The sequence below is a fragment of the Haemaphysalis longicornis genome, unplaced genomic scaffold (assembly GCF_048455015.1).
Source record: "Haemaphysalis longicornis isolate Haplotype H1 unplaced genomic scaffold, Haemaphysalis longicornis Haplotype H1 scaffold_9, whole genome shotgun sequence".
Taxonomy (NCBI): Eukaryota; Metazoa; Arthropoda; class Arachnida; order Ixodida; family Ixodidae; genus Haemaphysalis; species Haemaphysalis longicornis.
The window spans coordinates 71,547,456-71,570,618 of NW_027526460.1; the positions used below are offsets into that span (position 1 = coordinate 71,547,456).

Sequence of the window (23,163 nt, forward strand, 5' to 3'; positions counted from 1 at the left end):
CTTGTTAAATTTTGGGGGTTATACAAGCCAGAAGTGCACCCGGAGTATCAAATGCGCCATAGGCACGTTGCGCTGATGCTTGCCTCTCAAGCAGCAGCGCCGTTTTCTGTATCCTGTTGGTTCTGGGGGTAATTTCTGTTGTGAAAGATGCCTCGCATATCACGGGTTTGGTTGGTAGCCTTCATAGTACGTAAGTGTCGGCGCTCTGTCCCAGACACCATCAGCCGGGGTAATCACGAGTCACGCCCGGGAGCCCACACATAGAAGTTATCTAAGTTAACGTCATGATAACAAGTCCCAGAAGAACGTACAGTGGCGCAGAATAAAATACTAAGTCACCGCTATTGCAGCCGACCACTCAGATTGCAGATAATACAAATGGCAGGGTGGAACCGATGCATTAATCAAAGCCTTCTTTCTTTACACCCTGTGTCAGTGTCAACACCATATATTGTTGGCACGGCATAACTGCTCGAGAAATCGCCGCTCCTTTATCGATGACCTAGCGTACCCTGCACACAACTTGAGTAGGAAAAGGGCTGAGCTCGCAGCTGCCTCTGTTTGGTGCAGCGTGCCTATATTGGATGCTACTGTATAACACAGAGAACTGTAGGGTTTTCGCGGTGGCCAAATGCGGAGCACACAGTTGTTTTTGTTCTAATCCTCCCGGAAAAATCAGCATTCTAGCGCTCAGCAGAACAATGCGTTAGCACTGAGCCCCCACGACCGCTGGTACCAACCAAAGTATTTCTGTAAAAAAGACTATTTACGCTGTTTACTAAAGGTCTAACGATTTGGAAATGCCATACGCTTTGAAACTTCTTGCCTGCGAACGTTTCTTTACCCATTACAAGATTCTTTTTTTTCTCGGTGTGGTTAGGATTGGCCACCAGGGGGCCGAGCTGAATGGACGTGTTCCACGTCAGCTCTGTCTTTCCACGGCTCTTGTGGCGTAATTTCCTACAATTCCTCGGAAATAACCACGGCATCGAGTGTCCAGCGAACCTCTGTTTCGGTGGACACCTCTTTTTCGAAGTCTGGACCCTCGCCCGGCCTGCAGCGGACGAGAACCTCTTCACAGGCGGGGCCGCCCTGGCCTAGGCCTAACCATTCGAACGCGGACCTCGGCACTCCTTGCGGCTCTCGGCGCCTTCCCCCTTCGCCCGGAGCAGCAAAATGGAGCGCATCGAGGTGGACGGTGAGTCTATCTCGCCCGAAGACCTAAGTGAAGCGGCTGGGTGGCTTACCAGTCACCGGCGACGGAGCGCCCGCGCTCTAGCCAAGCTAGGCCTCGCCTCGGGCGGCTGCTCCAGCAAGCCCGTCACTGCCTCCCAACCAAGCAGCAACACGTCCCGTCTAAACACGCAAGCCTATCGGTCGCAGCGCCTGTCCCGCCAGCCGCCGCTACCAAGCGAGGACATTAAAATCGTGCTGCGGCCCCGAGAAGGGCTGGACATCACCAAGATAAGCCAAGCCGGCTTGCGTGACGGAGTGTTGCGCTCGGCCGGAATAAGTTATGACGAGGCAGCGGACGATATACTTCGCACCAACGTCGTAAAAAACGTCATTGTCGCCAGCACTCCAAGCATGGGACGGGCCAAAAAATACACGGCCATACAAGAGCTCCGCTTCGGGGACATCACCTACAAAGTGAGCGCTTACGCGGCGCCACCGGAGGACACTGTCAAGGGTGTTATCCACAACATCCCCGAATATGACAGTGCCGATGACATCACGCGCAGCCTCCTCTACAAGAAGAATCCTACGATTCTCCAGGCGAGACGCATGGGCCGTACTAACTCTGTCCTCATCGTCTTCGAAGGACCTAAGGTACCACACTATGTGTACTACAGAGGTGCGGAATACCGTTGCTTCATTCACAAGAAGAGGCACGAACTGTGCGACAGCTGCGGCCGTCTAGGACATCGCTCGGACGTTTGCCCAGCGCCCGACAACAAAGTGTGCAAGATCTGCTGCACCGAGGCTCCGGCGGACCAACACGATTGTGAACCCAAGTGTGCACTGTGTGGCCGCGATCATCCTACGGGAGATAAGAAGTGCCGCCAGCGGTTCCAAACCCCATACCTTCTGAAGAAGCGGAAATGGGAGAAAAGACTACAACAGCGACTGCAGCAAGAGCAAGAACCCTGCCATCGCCGAGGACAGCAGTGTCTATCCAGTGGCATTGCGTCGTCCCTGCTCAAGAACAACGGGACCTCAGCGGATCAACGCGGACGAGACGACTCGTTCCCGGAACTCTTGCAACGTGAGCATCAGAGCCGACGGGATGGGAGCCACGGGGCAGGATCCCGTGACGTCTCCTTCAGTAGTCGACACCGCTCCCGATCCACATCGCGGAGGAGGACCCTCAGCAACCCGGGGCCCAACAACCAAGGACGGCAGTCGCGATCCACGTCGCGAAACAGACGTCAAGCAGCCGGCCATTCTCAATTAAACAAGGTGAGCTGGGCGGATACGGTCTCCCAATGCAAACAAACTCAGAAAAATAATGCTTCCACAACCAACGCCTTAAAATCCCACCACTCAGATCATTCTTCCGAGACAACCAAAATCAAGCAGATGCTCGAAGAGCTAATAGCTGAAAATGCTATGCTCAAAGCGAAAATCGCCAAATTGGAAGAAACAAAAACCCCTTTCGCAGGCCCCGGTAGCGCATGCCCTGGTACCCAACCGACAAACCCGGTCAGCCCGGCAGCGCAGCTCGCTAATGTCAATTAACAAACCGCGCATACGCGTGCCTCTGTCGTCGAGATGGACACTGCGGACTCCCCTCCCTCAAAACGTAAAGCCCAAGCGATAACCACTGAGAGCTCTAGTGAGGCCGCAGGCGCGAGCCCGAATAAAAACGTTGACGACGGCATGCTCCGTCACTTTGGAGAAACCCTCACCGAAACTCTTACTGAAACTCTCAGCGCCAGATTCGGAGCGATGCTGGATAAGTTCGGCGAAAACGTTGATGCCCAGATTGCCAGCCTGAAAGCTCGAATAACAGCACTAGAGAATGGAATCCCACGAGCCGGACGGGAAGTGGGACCGGGTCCCATCAAGTCCACTAAACCCTATTCCCGCCCCCCGCCGGCGGACATCCCCAAAATTGCAAATGATCATGTTCAATAGCTCCTCCAACAGAAAAAGCAAAGCCAACACCTTGATGGTGTGGCAATGGAATTGTCGAGGATTCAAAAGAAAACGTGCTCCTTTAGAACTATTCATCAAAAGCAAGAATTCGGATGAAATACCTGATGTGGTCTGTCTCCAAGAACAGGCGTTTTTGCCCGAATGTCAAACTACAAATCTTTCAATGACCTAGAAGCTGATGCCTCTGGTGTAACAGACAAGCAAAAACCCGCAGTCAGCACCCTTGTTAGGCGAAACCTCCCAGCCCTGCGGCGCGAGACCGGGGTGGACGCGGCGTCCATGCCTCACATCATTGTAGAAATTATCACAGACCAGAAACACTATGCCCAGAGCACGTTTATCCTTAATGTGTATAGCTCCCCAAAAAATAGTCATAAATTTAGTAAACTATTCCGGAGAGCTGTCGAAATAGCAAGAGGGAACACACTGTTGATTGTCGGTGACTTTAATGCACACCATACGGAATGGGGCTACAAGCGGGACACCATAAAGGGGCGCAATCTATGGCTTGACGCCCAGAGAGAGGGTCTCAGCTTGCTCAACGATCCGCGGCATCCCACCCGTATTGGAAACAGTGTTAGTGGGGACACTACCCCTGACTTGACCTTTGCCAAAAACACGCGTACGGAAGCAACCTGGCTAAATACCCAGGAAAACCTCGGCAGCGACCACTATCTCGTCACTATCGGGGTAAATTCTGGGGCAGCGAAAGGAAAGTCCGGTAAAAAACTACAGCTCATCGACTGGGATGCATTCCGCGCGCTTAGAGCCGAAGCACGAGGCCCTCTGGCCGCGGGAGACGGTACTTCTGAAGTCGAAATAACAAATATTGAGTGCTGGGCAGAACAACTTATAGCGGACACAAAACGTGTCACTAAGGTCATACCGGCAGAGGCAGAGCTACAACAGGCCGGCGCAAAGTTGCTGCATATGTGGGAAGCTAAACACAGCTTACACACACGACTCCAGAAGCAAAAACTCAACCGAACCCTGCGGCGACGACTGGCGGCCCTGAACCGTGATATTGAAACGTACGCGCAGCAACTAACTCGGCAAAATTGGCATAGCACATGCGATCGCATGGACTGCGAAATAGGCCTTCGCAAAACCTGGAACATCTTACGCTGTCTGATTGACCCCGAAAATAGTAAAACTACTCAAAGAAACAACATCAGCATACTTCTCCATAAATTTCAGGGGACAAACACGGATTTGCTCAAAGCCATTCAGGACAGATACATTGGCGACTGCACCCGCGAGAGGCTCCCTCCGTACGTGGGCAACGAAAATGCTCTTCCTGACCGGCCCATCACTATAAGTGAAGTTAGGGGAGCTATCTTGGCATTGCGCACTCGCTCTGCTCCTGGCCCGGACGGAATTACAAATAAAATGCTCAGAAACCTAGATGACGAGTCCGTTGCAGCCCTCACACGCTATATGAACGTATGCTGGGAGACTGGGCAACTACCACCTCAGTGGAAAACGGCCATGGTCGTTATGATACCTAAACCGGGCAAAAAAATCCAGATTGAAAACCTCAGACCTATTTCCCTCACTTCCTGCGTAGGGAAACTATTGGAACACGTTGTTCTATATCGAATCACCAACTATATGGAAGACAATAGACTTTTTCCGCACTCTATGATCGGGTTCCGTCCAAAACTCTCTACGCAGGACATCATGCTCCGTCTTAAACATGACGTCATCGACGGGGAAAGCTGCTCCCCTCTAGATACCAGAGCTATATTGGGATTAGATTTAACGAAGGCGTTCGACAACGTTAAACACTCGGCAATTCTTGACAACCTCGGCCGACTGGGCCTTGGGAAACGGGTATGCAACTACGTAAGTAACTTCATATGCGAACGCACAGCTACTCTAGCTGTAGGGGGACTCCAATCAGATGTGATCAAGATTGGGAGCAGGGGAACTCCACAGGGTTCAGTCCTTTCCCCGTTTCTTTTCAACGTAGCCATGATGGGGCTTCCCGAAATACTGCAAAAGATCGATGGTCTCCAACACAGCCTCTATGCGGACGATGTCACGCTTTGGGTCAGCGGAGGCAGTGACGGGCAAATTCAGGACATCTTGCAACAAGGCATTGAGGCGGTGGAGCGGTACGCAAGTCCCAGGGGCCTCAGTTGCTCCTCGCAAAAGTCAGAATTGTTGCTCTACAGGCCCACTAGTAGGGGTAGACGTACCGACCAGAACCCCCCGGTTGTGAATATTTTCGCGAATGGAACGCAGCCCATCCCCACAGTGTCCAGTATACGGGTTCTCGGTCTCCGAATACAGGCCAATAGACACAACTCGGAAACCGTCCTCGCGCTCCAAAAAAGCGTGCATCAGACTACCCGACTCATATCGCGAATCGCTAACCGGCATCACGGTATGAAGGAGCACAACCTTGTTCGATTAGTTGAAGCCTTCGTCCTCAGTAGGATAACCTACGTCACCCCTTTTCTACACCTCAGAAAGGACGAAGAACTCAAAATTGACGCCCTTATTAGACGGGCCTACAAGCAGGCCCTCGGCATCCCGATCACTGCTCCGACCGAACGTTTCGAGGCGCTGGGGCTTCACAATACCCTTAGCGAACTAATAGAGGCTCAACGGCTGGCTCAACGGGAACGGCTTAGCCACAGCCAGACGGGTCGGCATATTCTCGGCTCCCTGGGCATCAACCACCTGCGAACAGGCACTCACAAGATACCCTTGGTTCCCGAAGTGCGCGATCAAATTCACATCCCACCGTTCCCTAAAAATATGCACCCGGTTTACAATCAGGAACGCAGGCAGGCAAGGGCGAAAGCCCTGCACAAACGATTCGGAAATTCGGAGGACGTGCTGTACGTGGACGCGGCCGACTATCCGGGTCGCAATGCTATGGCAATTGCAATAGTCAATCACCAGGGCAATTCCATCAGCTCCGGGTCGGTCCGCACGAGCGAGCCGGAGGTGGGCGAAGAGGCGGCCATTGCCCTGGCAATGACGGCATCCGCAAAAATCAAATACGTGGTGAGCGACTCAAAGTCTGCTATTATAAATTACGCAAGGGGGCGCATCTCCCCAGAGGCATCTGCAATTCTAAGGATTGGGCTCAACAACATTCAGCGTTCGGGCAAGATATGTCTAATATGGGCACCTGCACACTCTGGCCTGGCTGGGAATGAATGCGCGCACGACGCCGCTCGAGGATTTTCTGACCGAGCTGGTGACGACAACAACGCTCATTCACTTCGCTGTTCGGGTAGGGATCGCCTTGTGTCCTACAGGGACATAACTAATCATTACAGGCTAGAGCGGACCCGCTTCCCCCCGGCTCATCCTACCCTCAGTAAATGGCAATCCGTGGCTTGGAGACTTCTACAGACCAACTCGTATCCCAACCCGGTTGCGTACAGTCACTGTTACCCTGGGCAATATTCTGACAAGTGCCACCGGTGTAAGGACAGGGCAGACTTAGCCCACATGCTGTGGGCTTGTCCACAGGCGACAACGTTAGGTCGCAACATCGCTACTGTAGAGCAATGGGAGACCGTATTGCTCAGCTCCGACCCAGCTGATCAAGTCTGGGCCATTCAGCTGGCCGAAGACGCTGCTAGAGCCCAAGGGCTCTTGGCCGACGTCTAGGACTACTGGCTGTTATGCAATAAAGTTTTCACTCACTCACTCACTCGGTGTGGTTAGAACAACAACCCACGGTTTAGCTTGTGGAGCTTTATCTTTGTAGCTCAGTAACTCATTGATGCGCCCTCAGACTTTCTGTAAACAATCCGAAGCGAGTTTTCGTTTGCTCTCTTTTCGGAAAAAACGTAACTAGTAAACCTACGGAATTATTCTTATCAAAGAATTCGGCGAGTTTTGTCAGAAATTTTAAGAATGAGCAGGGCGAAACAACAATGCCGAAGGAATAAATTGCGAACGAACACCGTGCTGACTCACGACTAGACTTATTCAACCAAACGCAGTTCCTTTTTTGTGACCAGCTTCTAGACGAAATGAAAATGGCATATTAGGCAACAGCTACGCGTGGTTACCAAACAACGCGTGTAAGTATTTGCGGTCAAATGTAGTTAAATCGCGAAACAGGCGAGCATTACATACGCGAACAATCTTAAGTGGAAATAAAAGCCAACCACTACCAAATATGTGATCAGTAGATACCGGATTATCAGGAACCAAAAAGCACGTTTTAACCTTGCAAAGCAGTCAAGCAAAGCAGCGTTTTGGGCCTCCAACATCCTAAATATAGTTGCCATAAAAGTTTATGGAAATAAAAATAATTCCAGAAAAACGCGTGCATGATCAGTATGTACGAAAGAAAAATTTTAAAAAATCCTATGGTTTAGGATGGCACAAAGGAACCAACACTTGAATACAGCAGTTCCAATGTCCCGTAAAAATGCCTTACTTATGGCGATACATTGGGTTAGTTTAACAAGCGTACTGTTCACACGCATTTTGAATGGTCACTAGCTTGCACGAGCGTCGCATATAGTGAAACAGGTTGCAAAATATTACTTTAGAGCTGGGAACACTTATTGAAAAAAGCGCTACTTTATATACGCCTTCCGCAATTTATTTACTACACAACAAAAGCAGACACAAATAACAAACAAAAATGAGGACAGTTAGGTACAACTCGGGATATTTTTCCATATGCCTTCACGCGTTGTGCACCTAGCGCTTTCGATTTTGGTTTTTATTTTGCCTTACATCTGTTGCACCTTAAGAACTTTGTTTTTCCAGCTTTCTGCTATCAGCAAGCCTTCGCGTTATTCTGTTTGTTTTGCGCGCAAGGTATTATTCCGTTTTGGTTGATGTGTACTTTTGTTTTTGAGGACCGCCCCGGTTGTTAGCGGAAGCTTGTACCCCCTTACTACTCAATGCGCTATTTGAGCCTGTAAGGTACGGTAAATAAGTGCAATGATGTTATCCAAATGGCTCGCGCAAGACGTCCCAATGTTGCAAAATACACTTGTACACATCTCCCTATTTCAAGATCAATTTTAAAAAGTGCTTAGCAGCTCAACATATTTTTGATAGACAAGCGTATTTAGAGCCCGTGGGCAGTTGGAACGTTAAGGTATGAGGAATTTCTGCTGTGCACTGATGTTTCCCCGTTGACTCTAAAATGCAGCAATGATATGCTAACAAAGGCGTGTTGTATGCACTACCGTTGCATTGAAACTAAAGTTGGATTTGACTACGCTTCTAGAAACGTGAATACAACTGCACATGTTTGAAGAAATCTGTTTAAAAATCACGCTGAGCCTAGTGTCGAATTAGTGAAAGATTGTGGAAACAAGAGCAAGCCACCACCATCGCGAAATTTTTTTGTTCAAATTTGGGCCACTTGTCACTGATAATTGGTGTCCCATTCCGCTACTGCTGATGGTAACGGGTGTTCTCCAGGACAGATTCGAAGTAGAGGACCATGTTGAACCACGTTGAGTTTGGAACAGTAAATTCCGTGCGGTAACATGAATAACGATCTCGAACTGCACTCGACAGCAAACATTTATGCTAAATAGTGTAATATAAGCAGCAATTTTGAAACTAGGCATTTAGAGCCACTTAGAGGCATTTAGGCAAAAACCTCGAACTAGGAATGTACAGGCAGATTAAACATATCAACAAAGCCCTTCTTAACTTCTTATTTATGCTCATATATCAAACTATGGCGATACAAGTGCAAGGAACAACACTAACATCTACCTAAACACAGGTGTCTAGTGGTAAGTATCAAGCATACAGGATGGAGAACAATACGCGTACCAAAATTCCGTTCGGGAAAGTTCAGCTCCAGGAAATGCTTGTCCTTTTTTGAAAGAGAAAGGGACGGCCTGCTGACACAATCACCCTTAAGGCTATGAATTTGAGCTACCGCCAAGATTTCTCAAAGATTTAATCCGCGTTTGGGTTTAAAATCACTAGTCGTGTATTCTGCTTGTAGGATGATTTCATTGATGACTTTTGGACTTCTTACAAAATAAAGACATTCTTCTCGGTAGAGGAGCAACGACAGGAAAACAGGTGCGCCGTGCCCAAAGCTACCTCCATCCAGTATTACACGGTATAAAAAAGTAACTTTCAAAAATTTCTTGTGGGATGCATTCGCAGGCTCTGAACCTAATCCGCAGAGTCCGTATGGGAGGCTCAGAGGTCGCAAGAAAGACATTAGCCCAGCCAGTCGTGTTGAGTGCTTCTACAGCTACGGTTCTAAATGGTACTAGGCGTTAATTTCCAACGTAGTTCATGCATTAGTAACGAGCCTTTGCTCTCTGTCAGCCCGGCCAGAAATGGTTACTGTTTAGGCTGTCTATTTAGCCATTCGAGAGAGACCTAGAGCTCCTCCATAACCAAGGATAAAGTGTTGTGAGCAAGGAAAGCAGTCGCAATTACGTTACCTTTTCCGCGGTCTTTGCATGGCACAAATAGGAAATTAAATATTCAACGGTGACTGTGTTAACTAGCCGCAGTGGCGCGACGTAGTCGTTGTTTGTTTAAACCCATTTAACTTCGCTTCCTTTCCGAGCCGAGCTAAGTCGAGCCGAGTTTAGCTCTAGCTAACTTTTATCAAAACCAGTTTTTACTATGTAGCAAACTGCCTTATGAATTTGTAAGGAAGCCTGGTTATACGCTGTGTGTTCTGATATTATGTTTGTTGGCATAAAAGTTATTTACAGGCACAAGTGGAAGTTTTCTCCATGCAAATACTAGTTTGTTTTGTGGTAAAAAGTTTGAAAACAGGGTTGGTGTAAAATATGTGGCTGGTGGCCAAGCAGGTGCCACCGCGTGGAGGGCTCGTAGCTACCGATATGGAAAATAGTTAAGCATAAAATCTACCCCCATAAAGAAGCACATAAGCTTTAGAAATCACCCGAACACACACGCCCGCACATGTTGCCCGACAGACAGACAAATAAAAAAACGCGAATTCAGCTGTGTTCACCGAGTCATAATTTACTACCCCTTTTTCATATACATTAAAAACTTACCTTCCGAAAATTGTCTCTAACACAGTCGCGTAGTGCAGGCAACTCGCGTTAATTGCTTCGCCACGAAACGTGCTTATAGTACACTGAAATTCTACTTCCAGAAATAGACGTAAATGGACCTGGGGTTCAGATTTGACGAGTTAATTAACAAAGCCTTGTGCTTGGTTATTTAGAAGAAACGTCCTCCCGCACGGCAACAAAGCCCAGATGAGAATAAGACGTAGAATCTATAGTAGCGCGCAAACGGCAAAATAAGCTAAGCTCAGGGGCACAACAATGTTCCCTGTAGGGAAGTGGGCGCAGGAGCAGGGCGAACTGCTCGACTTTATTGCAACGCCTAGTCATTATCACAACAGGTTTGGTGCGCACACTACCGTTTTTTCTACCTAAGACAAAAGAAAGCCAGACGTGCCGTAAGGGGTGCATAAAGGTGAGGGAACTTCTAACTACTCGGGAACTCCCAGCAGGAGAGCGCTCCCTGTAACGAAGGGGAGAGAGGGTAAGATGAGGGACAACGGGAGGGAGAGTGGGAACAACGAGCTGCGGAAATGCGCAAGAAGGCCTTCCAAGAACAATGCACACAGAGCAGCAACTTTTGTGAACGCGCTAAACACAGCCGCGGCCGGTCACGAGCGCATTTAGTTTGCCGCCCGGTCCAGGCCCCTTTTCAGCAAGCCCTCTTTGCCCACTATCGCGGTAATTAGGTTTGGGTTAAAGACGGGAGCCGGAGTTGGTCAGCCCAGTGCCCGCACCGCTTTTCCACTTCCGGCAGCCTAGAAGGGTGTTTTAGTTAAGGTAAGGGTGGGTAAGGGTATGCGTGCCTGCCGATCTACAGCGGACATAGGTGCCAGAGCTCTTCAGTGGGGCGAAAGAATGGGTACAATGCGCCGCATTAAAACGGTGGCTTAGATGTTCGTTATTCTTTACTGTGGCGGTTTCAGGACAAAAAGAAAGAAAAGGGCCGTTGGTGAGCCTGAAGTTTACATCAAAGCTGGGGTCATGCAAGCAAAGTTCTTGCAGTTCGCAAAAATCGGCGCAGAATGATCGCAACCATGCGTAATTTTTGTCTTATGTGGAGAGCGGAAGCTGTTCCAGTTTTTTTCTAAATTAGATGCCAGAGTAAAAGACCGCACGGACTATGCCGAAAGGGAGATGATATTAGCTGCAGTATGGCGGGGTACAGGGTAGAGGGTGTGCTATTTCCCCTTCTATCACAATGCCATCACTGATTCCACTGTCTTTAAAGCAGCCATTCATAACGCTCCTTGTTGAATCGCTCTTTTGTGATTTGTTCTTGATTTCTCTTTGTATGCCGTTTTCGTAAAACAGCTGCACTTTATGTGTGTATATTACCACTCCTTTTTGTTATGCCTTTGGGCCTTGAAAGTATTTTAAATAAAATAAATAAACAAAAAGCAGGGTGAGTCAACGAACGAATAAAAACAAAATAAGAAATAAGTAGTCATACACAATAACTGAATAACGTATTAACTATTGCCATCGCCGTTTGCAATCTTCAAAGCTCACATTATTTGGAGCCTTTGGTGACTTAGTGAACAATTATAAAGTAATTGACAATAAAGGGTAATGTAATTGCGAGCAGGACAGCAGTAATAAGTAGCAAGTGGGAACTCCCACAAGCAGAGTATTTGTAAGAGTACAAGCTTAACTTGCAGAGTCCCACTAGTAACTAAAGGGGAAGCAGTAATGGCTATAAAAAGCATAAAAACAAGAAAATCAGCCTGTCAAGACTTCATAACCTTGGATCTTTTAAAAGAGGAATGAGATATTTCACTGGAAAAGCTTGCTGCACTGTTTTCGGAATGCTTGAAGACTCAAATATATAAACTGTGTAACGTTCCCCTTTATTGTGTAGAGTTCACTAAGTAGACAAACAACAGTCCGGTTCTCGTCCTTTCACATCCGCTTCTTCCTCCTCCTCTGGTTGCTGCCCGGCTACTCGTCGCCATCTTCCTCTTGTTACACAGGCCGCCCCTCTGTTGTCAACCCTCCAGGGTTGATACGGCACTACGTTGCACATAGACGCAGCTTCCACGATGTCATCAGACCTATTGTAGCATATATACTTCAAAATTCCTTGTTTGCGAGCAGTCTTCACAACCATGTACGGCCCTGAAAAAGGCGTCTTTGAACCCTGCAAGCCTTTCCGGGCGAGGACATAATCCCCAACGTTAACTTTCAGAACCTTGCCCCTGTAAAGACGGTCGTAGTGCTTCTTCATTGCGATCCGGTACCCTTCATTTTCTCTCTCTTACCTTTCTTGTTCACGGAGTACTATGGAATCGGTAATCCCCAGGAGGCGATCGGCATGCAGCCACTCAGATTTCCATTGATATACAAAGTATGGACTGCATCCTAGAGCTTCTGTGTGCGAGTGGTTGTGGTGTGCAACAGCGGCTTCTAGAGCACATTTCCAGCCCCCTTTGAAATCTTAATAAAGGGAAATGAACTGCTTGATGTCACGTATAGCTCTCTCAGCTAACCCGTTGGCTTCAGGGTGGTACGGCGCTGAGAAACACAGCTTCACATTGCCCTGGAGAGCCCAATTCTTCAACTGATTGCTCCGAAAGGCTGGTCCGTTGTCGGCCACAATTGTTTTGGTGTCCTTAAACATATCCCGGTTCAAGAGAGCGATGAACCTTGCATCTTCCTTTCCGCCTTTACACGCGACCATTCGTGTGCGCTCAATTGCCGGTAGGTGCGCTTGCGTGCTGCCTCTTCCCTCGCCTTTTTTCTGATCTCTGCAAAATCAAGGTGGATCGTTGCGAATGGTTCTTTGGAACGTTCTGCGATGATCATTGCACTACCTCTGGGTTTGAACTTGGCCTTGCAGATTTGATACTGGTGAGAGGACCCGTACGTATTCAGAGATGTCTTGCTTCATGGTGTTCCAATGAAATCTTTGCTTGATTTTCCAGTATGTGCACCAAAATCCGTCATGTCCGCCAGAGTGAGGTGAATCATGGTAAAGAGTAAAGATTTTTGGTAAACCAGTTTTCGGTACCTGTAAACGACCATCTTTCAGCGACATCGCCTCTGTGCCGTCCCATAAGAGCACGCTCACGGGGTGATCATCACATGGGGCAGGTATGTGGAGCCGTGACATGGCATCGGCGTCCGGTAGCTTGCCACCTGGTCTGTGAGCAATGTCAAATGTGAACTGCTGCAGTTCACTGGCGCACCTGGCCAGCCGCCCTTTTGGATGAGACAAATTCAGTATATAGGTCAAGGCTTTATTGTGTGTGAATATTCTGAAGCGTCGGTCCTCCAAGTACGTTCGGAAGTAACGTAGCGCTATCACTACCGCCGGGGCCCCTTTTTGCCGTAGAATAATTAATCTCTGCCTTGTTAAATGTATAAGAATAATAACCAACGGCCCTGAGCTGTATTTTCGGTGATTCCTTGTCATCTCTTTGGTACAAAATCGCCCAGGCTCCGTAATGCGATGCATCTGTGGTCAGATCAAACGGTTTGGTGAAGTCTGGGAGCGTCAACACTGGGTCCGACGATATTATCTTTGTACGTTCCTGATATGCGCTGTCGCATTCCTTGGTCCATTCAAAGGAAACATCTTTCTGCGTCAATGTTGTGAGGCATTCAGACTTAGTGGCGTAATCATTTATGAATGCCCTGAAGTGGCCGGCGAGTCCTAGGAAGACGCGTAGAGAATGCACGTCATGGGGCTTGCATAGCTGTAAAATTCGCTTGATGGATTCGTCTTTCGTGCTTTTCTTCTTACCATCAAAACCTCTTCCCAGAAAGACAACAGAATTTTTAAAAAACTCACTCTTCTTGATATTATTCTCCAGTTTAGCTTTACTAAGGGCGTCCAGCACCTGTGAGACATGTTATATGTGCTCATCTCTGCTCCTAGAATATATTGTTATGTCGTCGACGTACACTCCACAAAATTGTCCAGTGAACTCTTGTAGGATGGTGTCCATCATTTTCTGAAATTTCTCGAACCATGCTCCAGAATTCTACCATTCGAAGGGGAGTCTGTTGTAATCATGTGTACCAAAAGGAGTCACGAATGCAGTGAAGTGCTTGTATTACTCCTGAAGTGGTACTTGCCAATACCGTTTGCACAGATCGACTTGAGAGAACCAAGAGCAACCGCAGGTTTCATTGATGATGTCTATTCTTGGCATCGGGTACTGGAACAGGTAAGTCTGGCGATTCACAAGCCTGTAGTCTGTGCACAGCCTATATGTACCATCGCCCTTGAGAACCGTTGTGATAGGTGACGCAAATGCTGATACGGAAGGTCGGATGATACGATACTCCAGCAGACTTTGCAGTTCAGTTTTTAGCCACTTCTTTTTTTCGTAAGACATGCCATATCGTTTTTTTCGTACAGCAGTAACATCGCGCAGCTGAAATGTCACTTCGATGACTGCTGCGGCTGGCGGATAAGTGCCTACACACAAAAGTTCGGAATATTGTGAACAGACGTTCTCGCTATTCGTGACTAGCCTAATGAACGGCTTTGTCTGCGCGCATATCGTCTCAGTGTGATGGTCAAAGAGCACCTCATCCTTCCAAGAAAGGTTGAGCCTTCATCTCTTCATGTCAGGACGGGCTAGGAGGAAAGTAAAGTTCACGTCGTCTATAAGTAATGCTTCTACGAGCACTTTACTTCCCTAGTACTCGACTTCGACGCGCGTCCATTTATCAAGCACCCTAGCAGTCCCATCGCAGCCATGTACCTGGACAACCCTAGCAGGAAATATGTCATCTGGCGAGGCAAGCCCTGTACTCATGATGCTCACTGGGGCTGCGGTGTCCACTAAAACATTTTCTAGTCGCCCGCTGACATACATTGGTGCATACAGCAAATTGGATTCAGATTTAATTAAGTACACAGTCTCGCTTAGGGTGTTTGGGTGGGACCGATCCCTCTGTTTTATTCGTTTTTTGGCTGATGAGCACCACTAGGCGTGCCGATCGATAGTATCGTATTCCGAGCAGTGTCGTACTGTCGGGTCAGGCTTATTGGTGGCAGAAGGTCGATGCAGACGTTCCTCAGCGCATGGAGGAGTGGTAGGGACGCTTGGAAGGACCTGGCATTGAACGGCTTTCGTCATACCATGGATAATGAGTGGTACAATGGACGACTCGGGGAGATTAGGATCGGCAAGCTGCAGGAGTTTTCGCTTCTCCTAGAAGTAATCCACCAACGTCCTCTCCTTGTGTTTGAAGAAAACGGCCTGATCCCAACGCTCAATGGGGTTCAAGTCGAATGCGCGGATGAAGCTGGCTCGCCAGTCAGCCCAGGCTTGTCACCGTTCCCTGCCATCCGCAATTCACACCACTTCTTCGCGTTCCCCGAAAGGTATACTCGTAGGTTATTTATCCGATCATAGCCTGTTATCCAGTGATTGATGGAGCACGCGTATTCGTAGAACTGAATCTATGCCGCTGGACATGAGGTGGTACCATCAAAACAATCAGGCTTAACTTCCTGTCTGTACCGGGACGGATCACGACTCAATTTCATGAAAGACATAAATTTCTGTTGCTGCTGAAGTAGTTCTTGCAAACGCAAAATGTGTTCTATGATACGCGTGAGTCCCTCTGGATGGTCTGACCTTGCGTTCACTGATTCACTTGGCTTAATCACCCAAGCTTGAAAATCAGCGGCGCGCATGTTCACCTTGATGTATACTCTTCAACGCTAACTCGTCTAGCGTCAGCGTAGCTTTCGTGACAAGGAAAGATATGAAGTCAGGTGTGCTGACCTTTTCTGGGAGGATCACGGTCTCATCACCCCCGTCCTCTTGGTAACCGTTGACCACCAGACGACCATCTTCACGCTGGGTCAGATTGAACAACACTCACATTGTCCGAAATAGTGGTCTGCGCCAAATGTAACGTTCGCCTTTATTTGGTCGAGTTCACTAAATAGACAAACAACAGTTCGGTTCTCGTCCTTTCACCTCCTTTTCTTCCTCCTCCTCTGGCTGCTGCCCGGCTCCTCGTCGAACTCTTCCTCTTCCTGTTAGAAGCTGTATAAATAAACTCAAATAAACTGGAAAAAATGACGAAATTATTCTGATTTAGAAAAAGAGAGATACTATGAAACTTAAGAAACACCGACTTATCAGCATACTTTCAGTTCTTTACAAGCAGTTTACCAGCGTTATAGTTAGGCGCATAGGTGACAGCCTAGAAACCGAAAAACCGAGAGTGAAGCTCGGTTTAGGAAAGGGTACCCAGCCATAGATCGCATCCATTTTGTCAATCAAGTGATGGAAAAATCTGCAGAATACACTAAATCCCTCTGCATGGCGTTTATAGAATGAGAAAGCGTTTGACTCACCACACACCACAGCCGTGCTACAAGAGTTAAAAGACCAGGGGATAAAATAAGCCTCAATAAACTTCCGGACGCCATATATAAGAGTCTTATGGTAGGATAACACTTCACAAGCGAAGCGGTAACTTCCCGATCCTAAAAGTAGTAAGACAGGCAGTTACTATTTTGCCAAAACTGTTCAGGGCATCTTGGGGGGGGGGGGGGGGAGGTATTGAGAAAGCTTGTCTTGGGAGACAGGATTAAGGATAAACGTACAATACTTCAGTCATTTGAGGCTTCCAGATGACACAGTCTTGCTGTGTTAGACTGCACAACACCTGCAAAAATACTTAAGGAACTACGATCCCAAATACAAGCAATGAGGCTAACAATACGAACAAAAGTCTTGCTGTGTTAGACTGCAGAACACCCGCAAAAATACTTAAGGAACTACTATCCCAAATACAAGCAATGAGGCTAAAAAATATGAACAAATTTTAAGTGATGAGGATTATGCATACCGAAAGCGCCCTATTCAACTTAGAAAACAAAATTCTAAAAGAAAGGGATTGGTGGTCAGTTCTGACCCTAACCACGACAGAGAAATCCGGCGGACAAAAGATAGATGATGGAGAGCATTCACCAATAACAAGGAATCTACTTGTATCACTTAAAAAAACATATACAGGCAGTGCATACTGCCGGAATGACATACGCAGCGGAAACTTTGCACCTTGCTGTCATTCATATTGTACACCATATTGCCATTTAGCGCAGATGCATGATACCCCTGAAGAGATTACTTACTAGGCAAGATATCAAACCCGGCCAGTTATTTTAGGGCTTACCCACACGACCAGAATTGAAATCACATGGCTGTCATTTATCAATATATTTGATGTCCATTGTGTTCTTCATTTATAGATGTTAGCTTTTCTAGTTTTTCGCTAACTTCAACGTGCTTAAGATATTTGTCTTGGCGCGTCCTATGCTTTCTAGATTACACAGATCTCCCTCCGCAGCATTGTTACAATTATCTAATGGGAACTAAGCATCAAAATCCCTCGCAAATCTAAATCCGCCTTCACTGCGGACGTTTTCACTATCAGCCTATACAGGCTGCTTTTGCGTGGCCGTAGACTCGCTGTTCCATTGCCGTCGTGGCGGTGGTATATAAGCGATAGCAATAAAATCTACATCCCAGAATACCCTGCGGTGAAAATTTAGTCGTAAGTGAGCAGAAAAACATTTTATAGTGACGATGATCCTGGCCTCAATACAGAAACACAGACCAGTATTTTTCTCATTTTGATATCTCATGGCGGCCAAATAACCACGTGAGAAGCGCGCATGACAGATACCACCGTAGTATATTATTTGCGTAGTTTGTAAAGTAGGGATATTTTGATTTGGTGATTTTGCATTTAAGGCAGGCAAACATTCTAGTTTCTATTCATCATTAAACACTGAAGTAGCTGCCTTATGTTTTGTTTAAATACTTTGTGCTCGAGAACCTTACGTCAGGTGAGCCGCTGATCTTCTTCTGAGAAATGAAAAAAAAAACACAAGTCGAACAAACTCGAACTGTATTACCACTGCAAAGATATCCTGGAAGAAGCACTGTTTTATCAGAACAAAAATTATGTGCAGAGAACATTGAGTCTTGTTTTCGGCACTGAAATTGTTGTAACACGTGAGCTCTATGGAAATAGAAACACCACAATGCAGATATGGTAAGCGTCTAAACAAGGTGCGAGAAAACGAGAGTTTGGTAGCGCCTTATTTCAAAACGGCAGACTGCACATAACCAATTTCAACTTTGATGCAGCGAGTCACATTACAAGAAAAGTAGTGTGGCTTGCTCCACCACGAAATGAGGTAATAATGACGGCTTACGTTTGGGACTCCTTACTACCCTTTAGCAAGCAGCAAAACTTGGCGTCGAACGTCTCGGATTCACTCATCATCTTTTCGCGTATAAATGAATGTGATATTAGAAAGGGGAACACGGCTCTCTATCATCGTGCTAGTGCTTCTTTATCTGCGTTTTCTTGACCTTTCGAAGAAGAGTTCGCGATGGCAACGTGAAAGAAAGAGTAGGTCGTGTCTATAAGTGGATGAAACATCGGTATCTTCTGTGCGGATGACGTCAATGCAATGAGATTCGCGAAGGCGTCACATTGTGGGAACAGGAAATTGCTTCGGTTACTAGAGGACGGATTTTGTACACCACTCACCGGGACAGTGCCCGATGACGGGATGGTGAACGGTATGGTGGAGCTCAAGCCCGTCATGTCCTACGTCGCCTTCCCCGCAGAATCAGAGAAAAGCGAACGTCTGCCAACGTCAGCGCCTATTTATACCAATCAGACGAATGGAGCAACGGTAGCATGCAGGAATATGGCACTGATTTTCTCGTACATTTACCGTTCCGGCCTAATAGCTGGGGAAGTGCGCAGGTACTTACAATACGAGGCGCTCTATTTTCTTAAAAGGCTAAGGGTGTTTGTCACTGTCTTCCGGTTCATACTGAGGTTTCTACATTAGCCAACTGGGTTGTCGGAATAATAAATGACAGGCGATGAATAAAACCGGAAGCGTTAGCATATCTTGAAGCCAGACATAAAGTCGTAAGCGTGGGCAGGGTTGCACGGGATGGCGATCGCCCCGCTGGTGACTTTTACAGGCTCGAGGCGACTGTAATTTTAGGGTTGCGACTTGGCTACTTCCTGGCTCTTTTGAGTGCTGCTGATTATTTATATGTTTTCGGGCTCTTCTGACATCTTGCATTTAAGAAAAACTGTCTTATTTGGTAGTTGAGTTCTTTTCAGCAGTCGAGATGGAAGAAGAAGCCAGTAAGAACAAGAAAACGGGAAAGATATAGCAAAGGGAAGAACAGAGCCCAAGGGTGTTGTGTCAGTCAAAACACACACTCCTACTTACCAGCGCAATGCAAAACACTCTATCTCACTTTTTTATTAGCAATCACCGGCCTTAAGAGTAGCGTCGAAGACTTCAAGCAGCGCTGTCAGTTTGAAGTGGAATGTTTAGTCAATTCACGGGCACTTGACAGTCCATGAAGGGGGCGGGGGAGCTAAGGAGCGCATTTGACGATTTATAATCAGCTTTCTCAGGATACAACAGAGAGCAAGTGTTATGCTTCTGATGCGTAGCAAATTAAAAATATTGGCTATCCAGTTTTGCTGCACCTCAAACATTCTGCCTTTTTTTCCACGCAGGCCAGTGAAATAGGGGTGCCACGTTTCCCCGCAAAAAGCGGCCCTTCGGCAGAGAAGAGGGGGTGGTATAAAGAAATTTATAAGGTTGAATTTGTGTTGAAAAAGACGCTATGTGTTCTTGAACTGCAATGCAATATTTGTAGCATTTTGCTAGGAAAACATCAACATCACGTTTGACTGAAACTGACTGAGCTTTTTTGGTTATTGCTGTCAATGTGCTTAAAGGTGTGGTGCCACCAAATTTTAAGTCTGTAAAAAGCCTGCTGTAGGCTTTCTCTGTATGCAAAGACCCTGGACGCGAAGTGCTGGGTACAGCAAGCGCTTAATATATATTTTAATGCGCTTCTAAAAAGTGCCTAAATGCTCTTCTGGTGATCGGGACCCATCGCTAGAGCCACTAACCATGACGTCAGTGAATTGCCAGCATAACAAAGTTTGTGACATCATGCCACGTTAGCGACTTAAACGACGTCAACGTGAATTCCAGTTACCACCGTTTGTGTTTGGTCGCTTGGTCGTATCAGACACACTAGGCCGACACGACGCCGACGCCGACGGGTCGCCAAGCCATCGGCCAATTGCCGAATTGCCAGACCGCTTTGTCACACTACGCCGACGGCGACAAAGACACGTCGACCGACGGAAAGTCGCCGTAGGGCCGTAGTGTGACTGAATCGCTGACCGAAGACGCCAACGAAACCGGTCGCCCCACCGGTCGCCCGACGCGCCGTCGGGAATCGACCGAGAAGCAAAAACTGCGCCCCGACAACATTTGTGCCGCAATGAATGCGGATCCATTTTGTTAGTTTCTGGAGTGTAATAAACTTAGTAAGGTCCATGAAGCCCATACAACTCAACACTAGCGCTAATGCGATCCGTATTCTGGCGTTCGACGCTTCGGTCGTGTTCTTCGGCGACGCCGCTACCCCGTTGTTGCAAACTGCGTATGCGTGTGCGATGGGCTCGCCTGTAGAAAATAAAAGGTCTGTTTTGTGCCGAAGAAGAGTTACGTAGAGTAATTTGGGTAATGAGAGATCAACATCGGCCATGGTTTTTAACGTAAAACGTAAAACCCAAGTACGGCAAGCACTATCCCTATGTATACAGTGCAAAATCACAGTCGCAGCCGGGCACACTTAATTTTGCGAGCGCTTTCGCGGAGGAGCAGAGTTGATGGCGATAAACTATTGCGGGGGCTTTGCGGAACCTTGCTGCCCAAGCGCTGTTTAAGACATTTCAGCTTACGAGCCAAGAATTCTGTAAACTAGCTAGTAAACACCGACGTACGACTTGAAGGATGGGCCTCCATCTAGTAAACCAGCTATTTGGCGGTGGCCCATCATTTGTGCAGTGGCCCAGTGGTCTCGCGCGTCGCGCCCGCTGGGTCAACGTTGCGGGTTCAATTTGCGGCGGGGACAGCTTTTTTTTTTTTTTAGTGGTTTTTAAGGTGCATGGTTTGCATTTACAATTGCATTTCTATTGAAGACAAAGAGTCCGTGTCGCAGCTGTCGCGGCTTGACATGACGAGTCGGCGTGTTTATTTGCGTGGTGAAGCACGTGTGTGCGGGAGCAGACGCCGCAGTAAAGTCGCAACGTACCGCAGCGCCGCATGGTAGACACAAGTGGCCGAGCGTCCTCACAACACTATGACGTCACTGCTTAAATCGGCACCCTGAAACTGGAACCGAATCCTGTTCCCATGAATCCTGCGATAATAAAATTTTGACTCAGAATATGTGCATGTGAGAGCATGTATCATGCTTTCTAATGATATAAAAAATTTTTGCTACAAAGAATGCACAGGCAACAAATTTGGTTGCACAACACCTTTAACTGAACAGTAACTGCAAAAACTTCCTCCATTAAAAGCTCTTTGCATCTGAATCCCCGAAACGAACATTAAAGAAGTATGCAATGAATATGGCATAATGTATTCGATATTCATACGCGCTTACAGGCGCAATACTATGCAATACTCGCAATACTTTCCCACGTGGCCTCGGCGGTGACATTTCGTTTTGTTGTTCCTCTCCTTGGTCCCCTTCTATATCAGGGAACGCGCTCGCCCGAGTATTTTCCCTGTTCGCTTGTCTTTGCGGAGCTTTTCTACATATTTTCTGTTGAATTTACGCTTATAAAATGCAAAATATTATTCCCGGGCCCGTGGCAGAAAGAACGGCCAATGACGCCGTGTTTTCAATACAGAGCAGCAACCGGCCCACTGTCAAAAAAAAAACTGGTAGGGCAGGTAAAAAAAACCTGGCATATGGCAACCTTACATCGAACATAAATTGGTAGCGTCATTTTTTTCAGAAAGAGTCTTTTCATTGCTACTTTTTAAACATTAAGTTCAAGGTGGCGACTTTCCTGGCTACTTTTGGCAATTTTACGGCCTATATTTGTTCTGACGACCTGGCAACCCTGACCGCGGGCAACGGTAACTACAATGCAGTGCTTTTAGTTTTTATTGCGCTGTTTTGTTATCACCCGTTAGTTTGCTAGCATTTGTGTCTTTCTGTGTAAATTGCACCTAATTGCACATACACTCTTTTCTTCTTAGTTTTAAAGTGAACAGTGGCTTTGTTCAAAATACAGTGTCCCCTAATATTGTCCTTATCCTCAAATTTATTCCGTTTCACAGCCTTCAGGCCATCCTAATTACCAAAAAAACATCAAGATAGGTACTCAGAATATAAGAACAATAAATTGTGGTTGATTCCTCTGCCACAGGAATCACTGAAATCGAAAGTAAAATGTGCAGCGAAATCTGCAGCTGAACATGATTTCCGGGTCAGCGGCTGTCTTGTGGGTTTGCGTGGCGAGCGACGTACTGCTGGCGGGTCTCTTTGGCAAAGGTGTACTGGCGTCATTTTCGTGACGGATATGGCATCAGTGAAATCTTGCTGTATCCCGGCATAAAACATTTTCGTGTTAAATGTTGAAAATTCACGCCGCCACTGCCACATAATTAAAAGCGGCTTGACAAAATTTCACGAACAGTGGAAAAGTCCCAAACGCTGCACACAGGCAACCAGGCAGTCCCCGAATGTTTTTTTCTCTGAAACGACGAGAGAGCAGCTGCGTTATTATATAGCTGAATTACTAACATTCACTTTGATGCAAGTGGTTCTTTAGCTTCTGATTTCTGCGCAAATGTTGCCAATGGAACAAAATCGGAGATTTCCATTATTGCAAATTAACCACAAGTAATCTTGTATTCTTAGTTGAAGAAAAGCGGCTACTTGTAGGACATCGTACCACGTAAATTTGTAAATGTCCTTCCAACACTTCTTTGTATGTGTTGGCTGTGCATGGCATTTACTGGCTTTTTTTGCTTTCTTTTTCGTCATACCAGCATTGGACCTCATACACGAACTCTAACTGCCTTTCGACGAACTATAGAGCTTTTCTGAATGGGTGGAATTGATTCTCTGCCAAGTTT

At 47.1% G+C, this 23,163-nt stretch overlaps 1 protein-coding gene across 1 annotated transcript; it reads left to right on the forward strand.

The window, feature by feature from the left end:
- Positions 1-909: 909 nt before the first annotated feature.
- Positions 910-19,734, forward strand: LOC144153249 (uncharacterized). Its single transcript, XM_077684897.1, has 3 exons — positions 910-2,266; positions 5,132-5,276; positions 19,722-19,734. Exons 1-3 carry the CDS (start codon positions 1,177-1,179, stop codon positions 19,732-19,734), a joined length of 1,248 nt encoding a protein of 415 aa, XP_077541023.1. The 5' UTR covers positions 910-1,176.
- Positions 19,735-23,163: the final 3,429 nt, after the last annotated feature.